This window comes from Myotis yumanensis, unplaced genomic scaffold, assembly GCF_028538775.1.
Source record: "Myotis yumanensis isolate MYYU_CA2020_CCGP unplaced genomic scaffold, mMyoYum1.0.hap1 SCAF_1, whole genome shotgun sequence".
Taxonomy (NCBI): domain Eukaryota; kingdom Metazoa; phylum Chordata; class Mammalia; order Chiroptera; family Vespertilionidae; genus Myotis; species Myotis yumanensis.
Window position 1 is genome coordinate 238,109,618 of NW_027223752.1, and position 13,807 is coordinate 238,123,424.

The window sequence follows — 13,807 nt, forward strand, 5'->3', positions numbered from 1 at the left end:
TCCAGGGCCCAAATGGCTTCACACGGGGGAGCCGGCCTGGGGCTCCTTCCACACACACCTCCCTCCTGAAGGACAAGGGGCTGCAGCTCCTGGGGCAGGAAGGCCCCGCCCCGCCCGCAGGCCGCTGGCGATGAAAGCGCGTGGGGGACACAGCCTTCCCTGTGCCCCCTCGCCCCTCCTCATGCATCGCCTCGGGCTGCCATGGCCCCCGAGCCCAAGGTGTCTCCTCTGGCCTCTTACTGAAAACGCCTGCCACGCCCGTTCTAGAACAACCCTCTCCAGTGCCCGAGAGCGCCCTGCGGCTCACTCTCCTCTCGTTTCAGACACCGGCCAGTCACAGAGCCGTAAGCAGGCCGCCTGGGCAAGGGACCCCTCAGGAGCATCGAAGGGGAGGAGCCGAGGCTGCAGGCTGGAGGAACCCACAGGCCCGAGCTCTCCTGCACAAGCCGCTGGGACCAGCCGCCGCATTACCTTCCTGCCGTCCTGGTCGGAACCCCCGTCCTCCCCATCCAGGCGCCGCGAAGCTGGAAGGGAAAGCCGTCCATCAGGACACGCCGTTTATTCTGGCTCCCAGGCCCCAGTTAGGCTCAAAAATTGGAAATAATCATGGCCCGGCCGGCGGGGCTCGGGTTGAGCAGCGACCTATGAACCAGGAGGTCAGGGTTCGATTCCCGGTCAGGGCACATGCCCGGCTTGCGGGCTCGATCCCCAGTGTGGGGTGTGCAGGAGGCAGTCAGTCAATGATTCTTCCTCACCATCGATGTTTCTGTCTCTCTCCCTTCCTCTCTGAAATCAGTAAAGATGTATTTTTTAAAATGGGAAATAAAGACGAGGCCCCAGTGGGCGCCTCTGGAGGGCGGAGGTTCCAGCAAACTGGAGGGGCTGGGCAGGAGCGCTGGGCGGCCGTGTGCCCGTGCACCCCAGGCCTTAACACCCAGAGCAGGTGGGTGAAGTGACGCCTCATTAAAATCTAGCCGAGCCCCCGGGGTGCAGCGACAAGGCATTGTGAAGAACACACTTCCGCCTACCAGGGTTTAACTTCAAACTAAGGAGGTCTCAGCCGTCCAGCCCGCCCTGTGCCCACTCAACCGGGTGGCCCCCGGGCATCGCTGCCTGTCACCACACAACCCACTTCACAGACCGGAGGACTGAGGCTCAGAGCGATGTCCCGCCTTCCTCAAGGTCGTGTGGGTCAGCGGGTAGCAGAGGCTGCCCTTTGAACCCAGGCGGCCTGACGCTGGTCCTCCCTCTGACCGCCCCCCCTCACCGCTGGCCGCCCCCAAATCACTGGAAACAGTCTGAGAAGGGCAACGACGAGGTAGAAGGTATACCCAGGGGTGACCGCGTGGTGTGGAGCCGTCACGGCCGTGTCCTCCCCGGCCCCAGAGCGGGTGCCCCCAGCTGGGTGGCGTGCTCTCCTACCAAGTCTGACCGGGAAGGCAGCGCCCACTTCAGTCTGTACAGACCCACCCCGAGCGCCCGAACTGACATGCCGACCCCACGCACCGAGCAACGAAAGGAGGACCCTGGGCCTCCCATCCGCCAGAGACCGCGTGGCAAGGACGCGTGGGGGCCCTTGCCTGCCGCCTGTGGAAGGCCCGGGCCTGGTTGCCTGTTGGGGCGCCCTGCCCCGCGCACCATCAAGGACAAGGCTGACACCAGGCCCGAGAGCTGGGAGCCTGGGGACTGGCCTCCAGGACCTCGAAGAGGCAAGACCACAGCTGAGGCCCGTCCGGCCTCGCCAACACTTCCTCCCTCCCCCGCCGCCTCCTCTCCTTCAGCGAGAGACGAGTTCCACCATGAAAATCCAAAGCCCGCTTCCCCCTTGCAGAGGCAAGTTAACGGGGAGCCTGCGCAGGGAGCGGGGTGATGGGGGGAGAGGGGGGCATGGCCAGGGGGGTGTGTGCCCATGCTGGCTCTCCTGTTGCCCAGACAATCGCCCTGGGGAGGGGAATCTGGAGCGTCTGCCATCCATCGGCGGGGCTCGTGGTGGCTGCCAGCAGGACCACTAGGCCAGTGGCGATTTGAGGGCGGAGACACTGCCCCCGTCCAGCCCACAGAGGCCCCGATGAACCAACACGGGGGCCATTTCAAGCGCAAAAAAACCGAGGCCCTTTGCTATGTGGAATCCGGAGTTGAGGCCAGGGCCACGGGCCACCCTGGGTCCGAGGACTTCCCACAGCCGAGGACGGCAGCTGGGGCCGGACTTCCCGACGCAGGGTTCACGGACAGCCCGGTGGTCTGGCAGGAGCCTTCGCCAAGATTTACACGTTCCCTCTGCAACACGCCAGCTCCTGGCCAACCACAGCCTTCGCAGGGCCCGTCTGCAGCCGCACGGCCCACGCCAGGCCCTGGAGAAAGGGGGCCTGGGCGGGAGACACGGGACCTCCCAGCGCTTGGCACTGTTTGGGGCTGCTCCCTACAGCTCCGAGCCTCAGTTTCCTGATCTGTAAAGTGGGCGGATGACGCCCACTCCTCCGAGCTGTGAGGACGCCAACGTGCACGCTGTGGCCTGGGGGGAGTTCAGGTCTGAAGACCTGGGAATAGCCAAGAGGCCGACGTTGGGGCGGGTTTTCAGCTGCTGTTTCAGTGTCAGGAGAGGACCGGCCCCGGAGGATAGGGACCTGGGTGAGGTGCCTTTCCTGCCGCACCTGGCGGCTCCTCGGAGCCTGGAAGGCATTTGCCGCGGGAAAGGCTGATGACCCCTGGGTGTCCCCAGGAACCTGTGTTGGCGGCACCCCATGACCGCGGGGCTTCTAACTTCCTTCCTGGATGCGGAGCCTGCCTTCCCCTTTTCCATCCCAAGAGGACCCCCAAAACCACGAGACTCAACCCCACCGCCCAGGAGCCCTAGAGGCACATGAGACATGACTCATTCCTGCTTTAAAGCAGGGGCCACAGAAACAGCCATGACGTGGGGCCCTCTTTGCTGTCTGGTATGGGGGAGGCTCTGAGAGGCGGGAGGGCCATCCCCACCCCCCGTTACTGGGCAGCTGGTGGTGATGAGACAATGTCCACTTCCTGGGAAACTGGGGAGGCGTCCTTCTACCTCCTACACTTTTAGAGAGAGAGGAGGGAGAGAGGGAGAGAAACATCGATCGGCTGCCTCCTGTGCACCCCTACTGGGGATCAAGCCCGCAACCCAGGCATGTGCCCCGACTGGGAATCAACCAGATGACCTTTCAGTGCACAGGACAATACCCCACCCACTGGGCCACACTGGCCAGGGCCTCTTGTATCACTTTAAACCAGTGGTTCTCAACCTTCTGGCCCTTTAATACAGTTCCTCATGTTGTGACCCAACCATAAAATTATTTTTGTTGCTACTTCATAACTGTAATGTTGCTACTGTGATGAATCGTAATGTAAATATCTGATATGCAGGATGGTCTTAGGCGACCCCTGTGAAAGGGTCGTTCCACCGCCAAAGGGGTCGCGACCCACAGGTTGAGAACCGCTGCTTCAAACATCTAAACACCAGGCCCAGCTTCACGCCCCTGAGGGGCTGGACCACCAAGCCCTGCTCTCGGCTAAGTTTCAGCGCAGCCTCACTGAAACCTCCTCGAGGCTGGAGAGCGAGGGAGGTGGCCGTGAACCCCCGTCCAGAGGAGGGGCCTCGGAGGGGTGTGGGCTCCGGTGACGGGGCTGTGCTCTGCATCGAGGCCGCCCCACAATGTGCCTGCAAGGGGTTGGCGTTCGGGGAAACATCAGGAATGTCCCGCGTGGCGCCCGAGCTCTCAGCTTTGGGCGTGTACGCCCGCTGGGTGGCCTGACTGCGCCGCCCCGGCCTGTCCTACGGCCGCCCCTGCTGCCGATCTGCTGCTGCCCGCGCAGGGGCGGGGAGCTCCCCTTTTAAAATGCCCCAGTCATTTCCTTTTGCTTCCTTTCTTCTCTTTCTTATTCTTTTACTTTAAAAAAGCCATTAAATCGTAGCCAAGTAGAGTTGAAACTGCTGTAGTTACAAGAAAATACTGCGGGGCCTCCATGCTGTCAAAGGCCGCCTAGAGGGCCAGGGGTCAGAGGTCAGGGGGAGGCAGACTGGGTGTGGACCTCAGCTTGGCCACTGACTGGTCACTGCGCCACCTGACCTCAGTCAGGAGGAAACGAGCTGCGTGTCGAGCGCGCACGCGCCCTGACACGTCCAGCGGCAGCCTCGTGAGGACTGGTCCTCTCGTCCCCACCTTCGTCCCCCCGCCCGACGGGCCTGGCCGCCCGCTGGCTGGAGGAGGAAGGCCAGAGCGCCAGGAGAGGGCGATGCCGAGTTAAGAAAAGCGTGGCATGAGTTGGGACTGGGGAGCTGAAAACAATGGCGTGGATGAGGAAGCCTCAATCCGGAGCTCGCCGTGAGGTGAACTCAATGACCCGCCCCACGGCGTCGTCACCACCGTTTGTTTCAGGAGTTCGAGGGCTTCCCCAGCCCGAGTCTCGCTCCTCCGTCCCCCAGAGGCGGCTGGCTGGTCCGTTTGCTGAGACTGGGGGGGAGGGGTGACATGCCCACATGCATGGAGTCACACGCATGCTTGCATGCTCACACACACACCTGTGACAGGGCACATGCCGACAGGGTGGGGAAGCCGTGTCACATTCAAACACCTGCCACGGGTTGGCACTCAATGGCGGGCACGGGCTCAGCCGGGCACGGGCTCAGCCGGGCATGGGCTCAGCCGGGCACGGGCTCAGCCGGGCACACGGGAGAGGCCAGTCCGCAGCCACCACATGCGGGCCCTATGTACGTCCGAGGAGGCGCTGTACGCCATTTAGTTCACGAAGGCGTCAGCAAGCCCCAATCTGGAACGCGCCGAGGAATCCGGCCATTGCTCAGGGTTCGGGCAAATGGGAGTTCACGTGCCATTGGGTGGGAGAGGCATTTATTTCCGGGTGAACAGTGACCCCAGAGGATCCCTGCTGGCCGCCCCCTCCGACCCCCGGTGCAGCTCTGTCTCTGGCTGGGCCACGTCGTGACCTCACCGGCTGCCTCTCCCCTCCACACTGTGCGGAGGACACCTCTGCGGCTAACGCGGGCCAGGTGAGCACCCCGCTTGCGTGCAGGACGAGGCCTTGGGCGGCATGACGGAGGCCGGCGAGTCCTTCAGCTGGGCCTCAGTTTCTCCGCTCATACCCGCGGGAGCCCGTCCCTCTCTGACCCTCGGGAAGATCTGGGCTCTAAGCGCCCTGGCTGGAGGCCGCGGGAAAGGCCATCCGTCGCCCTGGAAACCAGGCTTTTCACTTCCTCTTCCTGTCTTGGGAAGAGGCCGAGACCCCCCAGCACAGGGCGCCTGCGTCGAGGACAGCAAGCCACCCGAGTCTGCCCCGGCCCCTGACCTGCCAGCGAGCAAGGAGCACACGTGTGCCATCCCCCCGGGAGCGCCCAGGCAGGGGTCCGTGTGGGCGTGCTGTTTTCCGGCTGCATCTGAGCAAGACCCTCGGGTGTGGGATTCCTCTGCCCGTCTCCTAGCAACGTAATAACACCCACACCCCCTCGGCGTCCTCACTGGCGGCCCGTGGAGGGCAGGGTGGAGGGGCCCGTCCCATTTTGCAGATGAGGAAACCAGCTCACGGAGGTGATGCCCCAGATCACCCAGAAATTGGTGCAGACGGGGACACCGTGAGCCTCCGGCCTCCTGCCTCCTGCGCCATGGCTCGGCCACCCCTCCCTGCGTACCTGCCCCGCAGGCTCAGGAGGAGTGGGCCTGGGTGGCCACCCTGAGGAGGCTGGGGGCCCGAGCCCCTCTCTCCACCCAGCATCTCAGCCCCGATCTGCTGATGCAAGCGGTCCCTCGCTGGAGGCTCGGCGTTCCTCCTCTGGCCAGCGGTTCCCACCACTCAGGGCCTCTTTCCTACGCGGGGATGACCGACCGACTCGGTTTGTCCCGTTTCCCGCAGACGGGCTGGCTCGGGCTGTGACCGAGGCACCTGTCCCACCCCCTCGACTGCGGTCAGCCTGGATGCTTCTCTCCAAGCAGCAAACTCCAGCCACCAGAGCCGGTTCTCAGCACAACGCCCACCCACCCAGCCCTGCACAACGCCCCCCAGCCCGGCACAACGCCCCCCAGCCCAGCCGTGAGCGTCAGCCTCGGGTTTCTGCCACACAGGGTGCCCTGATCAGACCCGCCTTCCTCGGGCTCCATGCGGAGGCCCTGCCCTGGGCCTGAGCGAATGTGCACTTAATATTCAGGCTAAGGGCGCTGCAGGGGGGAATCAGGCATCAACACAACCGAGCAAGGGCTCCGTGCAGGGGGCAGGCATGCGGGGGCACGCAGCGAGGGGCACGGTACCGTGCTGCTTGTAGATGGGGGGCTTCCTGTAGATGTTGTCTCTGACACCAGTGTCTGGGAAGAAGACAGACAGAAAGGAGAGAGAGCAGGTCAGCAAGCGAGCGGATGGCCGGTCAGCGCTCCCCAGGCACCCGGATCTGGGGTCTCCTGAAAGATTCGGGACCCGCCCTCGGCGGACACCAGGTCCCACCACCTCAGCCGAAACCTCAGCCAGCCCCGGGGGGAGGGGCGGGGGTGCCACGGAGGCACAGTGTCTCCCTGGTGTTTGTGGGCCTTTGGAGACAGGAAGTGGGGGGATGTGCAAACCCATTTGCTGATTTTTTAAGCATCGTAGGACTGGGGGGGCTAGGAGGGCTGGGGGAACCGAGAGGAACCCCACACACACATACCCGCTGGGCGAGACGGGCCGCGGCGGTGCCTACCTGGGACGTGGAAGTGGCGCGGAGCCTGCTGGTAGGTGGCGGGCGGCCTGCTGTCGGACAGCACCGAGAGGCTGGGGGTGCTGCGGCCGCTTTCACTGCCTCCAGGCCGAAGCGCAGACAGCGGAGAGCAGGGGGAGCAGAGCAGAGCATTTCAAGCGAGAAAGCTTATTCTGTGACCCCGTCTCCCTGCCTGTGGGCCCCCAGCCCCTGCCCGCCATTTCCACACGGGCCCACGACTTGTTAATCCAACCTCGCGCCCACCCTCCCCCGGGCCCGTGGCGAAGGCACAGCGGCTCCGAGGGCTGAGCGCCATGGCTCCTGGTGCCCGGGAGGGTGGCCTGGCTGCCTCGGCAGAGCCCCTCCCCTTGGGGGGCACAGCGTCTCCTTGGGGAGCACGCGGCCTGCGGCTCTGGGCGCTGGTATTGGCATCGGCCCAGGCCCCTTCCCATCTGTATGAAACGGTGCTGCCCTCTTTGGAGAGGCCACATGGGCATCCACATGGGTTCCAGCGCTCGCCCTCATCACCTCTGTGCGCGAAGCCGCAGTGGAAATCCACCAGCTACAGGGGAGCGAGACCGCGTGGGCATCAGCAGCCGCCACCCCTCCCCCACCCCCCCGAGGCGAGCGTGTGGCAAATTAAAGGGAAAGAACCCTGGTCCGGGCTCCGGTTCCTCGCCCCATCGGATGTGCCACTGCTGTTTGGCGAACGAGGTTGGATTATCAAGTCACAGCATGGACGGCCCTGGTCCCCAGGCGAGGCCCCTCCCACCCGTGTTTAAGGAACAACGTGACAGACAGAACGCAATGGCATGGGACCTGGGAGGACCAGTGAGGCGCAGCGCCTCCCCTCCCGTGGCCTCAGGGAACCCCGCTCGCTCGGTGACAGCTCGGCCAAGGGCAGGGCCACTCGCCACCCCAAACACCCCGTGGAGCTGCAGCTGCTCACGCCACAGGGCCCGGGGTGATGAGGCCACATTGAACAGCGGGCGGCCCTGTGCGGGCAGGGAGTCGGCTGGCAGGGATGCATGCTGGCTGCCGGGGAGGCGCCGGCTCAGAGAGCTCTCGCCTGGGTGGGTGGGCAGGGCCCGGAGCTCCCAGGGTGGGTGGAGCTCGGCTCCAGCAGCCGCACCAGGGCCCCCACCAGGCCGAGGCCACAGAGGGGCTGCGGGTCACTTCGAGCATCTTCCTGTGCCTGGGCCCCAATGTCACCTGTCGGCCTTGATAGGACATCAGGGAGACAGCTGTCCAGCCCCTCCTGGGGGGAGCCCTGCCTGTCCCGGGTGGCCGTACCCCAGCGCCATGTGGAGCCGCCCTGAGCTTCCTGCCTGCGCACCACCCCAGGGAGCAAGGGCTCCCAGGCCACCCTACAAGTGTGGCTGCGACTCAACTGCACCAAGCCCACCCGCTCGGATGCCAGAACAGTGAGCGCGGCTCACCCGGCGCCATCCCCGAGCGGCGGGCTCCTGGCAGGGCCTCTGAACCGGGAGGCCTCACCGGGCTCGTTCCCTCTGCCTCGAACCCATGGCCTCACCCCCCATCCCGCCCAGGCCACAGCCTCACAGGTCACAGGCCTCTGGTCCCCAGCGCCCAGCCCGTGCGCAGCGTCCTCCCAGGCCACAAGCAGGATTTCTCTAAGGAGTCCTCAGCCTCCACCCGGCGCTCAGGGGGCCCGGGCCCAGGGGCAACTGGGACACAGCCACGGTGGCCCCGGGCCCACTACACCCCCCACCTCCGCCATCAGGGCTTCCATACCAGCCACCACCCCTCGAGACCTCGGTCCCAGCCCGACGCCTCTCTGCTCACACCCTTCCTTCCTGGCCTCCCCTCGCCTCCCCAGCAGGCCCGGCTGGAACCCCCTTTCCAATCCTCCCCACTGGTCCAGACGCTTCCTGGTCAGGCTCAGGGGCACCGCCTCCCTTCGCCGCCCGCTCACTGTGAGGTCCACGGTAATAAAACGCGCCGCTAGCATCGGCCCCGCGCGAGGCCACGTGCAGCGCTGGGCCACGTCAGCTGTCGGAAAGTCCCGACGGCCTGCGGGGCGCGCACCCCCGTGGCCACCTCCGCAGGAGGGACAGGGCTGAGGGGCCCGGGAGGCTCCTGTTACGGCTCCGGGACCCGCTTCCTCCGGGGCCTTGGCAGTAAAATCCCAAGCTGACGTCACCATGGAAGGAGGGAACCAGAGGAGCCGCTGTGCTGCCGAGGAAAAGGCACAGAGCTCCCTCCTGGAGAGGCTCGTGGCTCCCGAGGGAGGTGGCCCGGGACTGAGGCGGCTCCGACATCTGCGGAGGCTCATCCTTCAGTGAGAAGGATGGGGTGAGGGTGGGGGGCGGGGGGCGGTGCTTGCTAGCGATGGGGAGCCCTGGCCGTTGAAAAGTCGCCTTCTTTTACATCAAGCAAAGGGCTCACTTCACGGGCATCGCGGCAACGGGGTTCCGCAAACGCCACATTGACGTGGGCCTCACCCGTTTTTATCTGAAGATCTTTCCTGGCCCAGGATCCCTGGACACACGTCCTGTCCAGCCGTCCCTCTCCTGGGCCCTCTGGACCTCGGCACGTTCTCAGATTCTCCTTGTCCTTCAGGACCACCTCTGCGTGGGCCAGGGGCTCTGCCAAAGGCCCCGCGGGGGGGACGCATCTGATGATTTCCTCAGACTAGACGGAGGGCATGGTTCTTGGGAGGAAGGCCACAGAGGTGCCCTCTCACCCCAGTGGGTCCAGGGCACCTGCTGTCACATGACTCGTCACGTGATGCTGACCCGGGCCCCTGGCCGAGGTCGGGGTGGTGCCAGGTTTCTCCACCAGAACGTTCCTGTCCTCGCCCTGGCACACCGTCCCCCGAGGGACCCATCACAAAATGCACCACTTCCAGCTTGGCTGCTTTTCAAGAGTCAGTGGGTCCAGCAGGGACCGCGGTGGCAGGACAGGTGCTCCAGGAGGACGTGGTCCCCAGGACCAGGGGCTCTCTTCCCAGGAGATCTGATGAGGCCACAGGAAGCCAGTGATGGTGACGATATAAGAGAAGCAAGGAGCCCGTCGGGTGACCGTCAGGTGAGAGTGTAAACCTGCAGATCCTGCCTCCTCCTGGTCCCCTTGGGACAGAAGCCAGGACAGCACGGCTGCTTCTGCTCCTGCTGAGTCTCTGTGGTGTATGAGTCAGCTAGGGCTGCGTAACAAACACCATGGATGGAGGGGCTCAGATAACAGACATTTCCTCCTCCCAGTTCTGGAAGCTGGAAGTCAGCAGCAGGCTTGGTTTCTGGTGTGAGCTCCCCGCCTGGCTTGTCGACAGTCCCTGTCTCCACATGGCTGCTCCTCTGAGCGCCCACAGAGTGGCTGAGAGATCTTGTGGTTTTTCCTCTGCCTATAAGACCACCAATCCCACGGGTTTGGGGCCCCACCTGTATGCCCTCGTGTGACCCTAATAACCTCCTAAAGACCCTTCTCTGAAAGCAGTCACATGGGGGGTTAGGGCTTCAACATATGGATTCTGGGGGGACACAATTCAGTCCATAGCATGTGGGCAAAGAAGAGCTGGGCCATGTTCTTAGCGGGGCGGACACACATGCTTCCGTGCAGGGTCTGGCCCTGGGAGTGAGGCAGGAGTGGGAGCCATGCAGGGTGTGCGTCCGCCCCAGGCCACCCTGTGCTCTGACTGTGGACACGTCCCTGCCCCCTTCAGCCTCAGCCTTTGGGCCTGGTACCCGCCACTGGCATCCCTATGCCCGTGGAGTGACAGGTGGGGACAGAATGAGGTGATGTAGGTCCGAGGGCAGCGATGGAGAGGCCCTAATCTCTGCCTGCAGCTCTCCACCCCTCTCCTCTGCTCTCTGCTCATCCTCCACACCACGAGGTGCCTACACTTCCCCCCAGGAACATTCACACACGAACGGAAACGGAGCTGGACTCACGAGACACAGCGAGGAGCACAGGCATGAGACACGGGGCTCGGGAAGCCATGCGGCGACACGGACACGACACACACGTGTGGCAAGCGCCCTGGGGCGCCCGCAGCCCGCAGCACTGCGCGCCTTACCTCGGAAGTAGGGGATGTAATGGTGCCTGAACACGGACGTAGGGCTTGGGTGTTGGGACAGGGACAGGCAGCTACTGGTACCAACACTCACAGTACCAGCTGCAGGGCAACAGAGAGCAAGTCAGTCCGCCCGGCCGGGGCCGCAGAGCTGCACCAGCCCTAGGCCCACCTGCCAGGAACACGCTCGCTTCCTCTCGCCAAGGAGGCAGACCTCCGGGAGGGGCGTCGCCAGAGGCGCCCTCCACGTCTGCTCTGGGCTGGAGTGCGGAGGCCCCGCGCTCTGGGGACAGGAGCCGCTGGCCCCGTGCCCTGCCCGTTCCCCTCCTGGGGCTCCTTGTGATCAAGGACGCTGGTGGAGGGCAGCTGGATAGACTGCCCCCCGACAATCACAGGGCCTCAGCAGCCGAGATTCAGGTCTTGGCTCTCTGGGGTTACCACCCGGCTGGGAACAGTCCACAGCCCAGGTGACCCACATGCAGTGGTCAGGGGTCAGCACAGGGCCCTTCACTCCGACTCGCGTGCTTGCCTGCTCAATCGCTCTCAACTCACTGATTCACTCTCTCCCTCAGTCATTCCCTCCCTCATTCATTCTTCATTCCCTCCCTCATTCATTCTTTCATTCACTCCCTCACTCAGGCATTCATTCATTCACTCCCTCACTCAGGCATTCATTCATTCACTCCCTCACTCATTCACTTACCCATTCACTCAGTCACTCATTCCCTCACTCACTCCCTCACTCACTCATTCCCTCACTCACTCACTCATTCCCTTACTCACTCACTCATTCCCTCACTCACTCACTCATTCACTCACTCACTCACTCACTCCCTCCCTCACTCATTCATTCCCTCCCTCACTCACTCACTCATTCACTCACTCACTCCCTCACTCACTCACTCACTCACTCATTCCCTCACTCACTCACTCACTCACTCATTCACTCACTCACTCATTCACTCACTCCCTCCCTCCCTCACTCACTCATTCCCTCACTCCCTCCCTCCCTCACTCACTCACTCCCTCCCTCACTCACTCATTCCCTCACTCACTCACTCACTCAATCACTCAATCATTCACTTACTCACTAGCTCGCTTGCTCGCTCACTTATCCACTTTCCAAACACGTATTCCTGAGCAGGATGCACCAGCCACACTGCAGGAGCCAATGAAAGTAACTTTGCAGATGAATGAGCTTTGATTTTTCCACAGAGGCTGCAAGACTAAGCTGTTGTCTATGGATGTGAAAATGGCTTCATGCACAGCTGGCCAAGGAGGAAGCAGCGTGGAAAAATCCCTCAAAAAGGCAGCGTCCTTTTTGTGTGTGGAGTGTCCCTGGGACTTTGACGCTCTGAGGGCGACGAGGCGTCTGGAAGCTCAGGGACAGCAGCCCACAGCGGGGCACCAAGCAGGGATGGGGTGGGGGGCGGGGCTCCTCGGGCTCGCCCTGCTCTGAGCAGCCGGTGCTGGCCTCCTGCCCATGTTCCCACAGGGCTGCTGTCCGTGGGGCCAGCTGCGGGTGACGCGCTAAAGGGGACTGACTCTACTCTCTGGGCATTGGCTCCACCTTCCTCTTCCCAGACCCTCGTGAGCGGGAACTGACTGGGTTCCTTCCATCTGTGCGCCCGTTTCCTCTGGCGTATGCTCTACTGAGACATGGATCCCGAGAGCTGCTCCCACATGCTCAGCTGTGCCTGTGAGCTTCACGCACAGCTCCTCCACCCGCAGGGGGCCCTGCTGCCTCGAGGCCACCCCCCGCCCGGACATGAGGGGCCTCCTTCCAATGGACGGGTCCTCCATCGCCCACCGGCAGCCCACACCTGCCCGGTGTACATAAGAGACTGACTTATAGCAGGAAAAGCAACAAGAAACCCTGCTTCCCGGAGGGTCAAAGGAGCCGTGGGGCCAAGTACCTGGCCGGCTGTAGTGCTGGGGCGACCGTGAGGTCGGGGTGTAGCGCCCAAGGCTGACCGACCCGGCGGAGCTGGGGCTGGAGGTGCGGCACTGCCTGGAGGAGCGGTCGTCCTGGTCTCCCTGGGAGGAAAAACGCCTGGTGAGCACGGAGCCGAGCACGGCCCACCCCCCTCCGCTCGGTGTCTGCTTCCCTGACCTCAGAGCCCAGGCAACCAGGCCCCGAAGTTCCCTGCACCTGTGGGCCAGGGGAGGCGGCAGGGGGCTGGCCTTGGTGCTGAACTCCTGCTGGCTGAGCATGGTGCCCGTGCCCCCGGGGGCCAGAGGGCAGGAGCTCCCCCCTCCACCAGCCCCACTGCGGCTGAGGCTCCCACGATGGAGCTGCAGGCACCCAGTCCTCCCACACCCGTCAGCTCCCCTCCTGCAGGCCTTCCCAGCACCCAAGGCTCCTTGGAACACAGTTTGAGAACCACTGAGATTCTGTGCTCTCCCCAGCCTCGACAGGGTCCAGGCGTGGGGCCCGTTGAGCCAGACCCACAAGCACGAACAAGGCGGACTCCGTTCAAGCAGGATGAGCAGCTGCTCGGAGTGTCAGAGCGGGCGGCAGGCGGCGTGAGATGGCGTGGCACGCGGGGCAGGGAAGAGCAGGCTGCAGGCCCCCGCGGTTCAGCACGTGGCCCTGAGCCCTGACACCCCAGCCCAGTGTCTGGCCGCCGGTGCATGCGGCTACTCTGGTCCCCGAGGCCAGTGTGGGGACGGCAAGGTGAGAGGCTGGGCCTGGTGCTCAGGGCTCCCACCCTCCCACCACCTCCTGGGGCTCCCACCCTCCCAGCCTACCACCACCTCCTGGGGCTCCCACCCTCCCAGCCTACCACCACCTCCTGGGGCTCCCACCCTCCCAGCCTACCACCACCTCCTGGGGATCCCACCCTCCCAGCCTACCACCACCTCCTGGGGCTCGCTCTCCAGCCAAACTGCGAGTCACCGTCCCTGAAGCTTGCCCTGCGCCTCCCCCCAACACCCCCAGCTCAGCCAGGCCTCGTGCAGGTGCTGCACCCGAGCCCTTCAGCCTGGCCCAGCCCTGGAGACGGCACGCACTGGGCAGCCACAGTCCCGCGGTCCCTCTCCGTCTCGGGCGTCCTCTGCCGGCCCCGGGGGCCGGTCAC

At 64.2% G+C, this 13,807-nt stretch overlaps 1 protein-coding gene across 2 annotated transcripts in view; it reads right to left on the reverse strand.

The window, feature by feature from the left end:
* The window catches only part of ABLIM2 (actin binding LIM protein family member 2), a 98,274-nt gene that overhangs the window by 24,823 nt on the left and 59,644 nt on the right, over window positions 1-13,807 (reverse strand). For both annotated transcript variants that reach the window (XM_070399857.1, XM_070399849.1), the window contains 5 exons: window positions 12,644-12,764; window positions 10,731-10,829; window positions 6,698-6,796; window positions 6,276-6,329; window positions 472-524 (listed from right to left, as the gene is read on the reverse strand). In XM_070399857.1, the coding sequence (XP_070255958.1) occupies window positions 472-524; window positions 6,276-6,329; window positions 6,698-6,796; window positions 10,731-10,829; window positions 12,644-12,764 (426 nt within the window). The remainder of the gene's footprint in view (window positions 1-471; window positions 525-6,275; window positions 6,330-6,697; window positions 6,797-10,730; window positions 10,830-12,643; window positions 12,765-13,807) is intronic.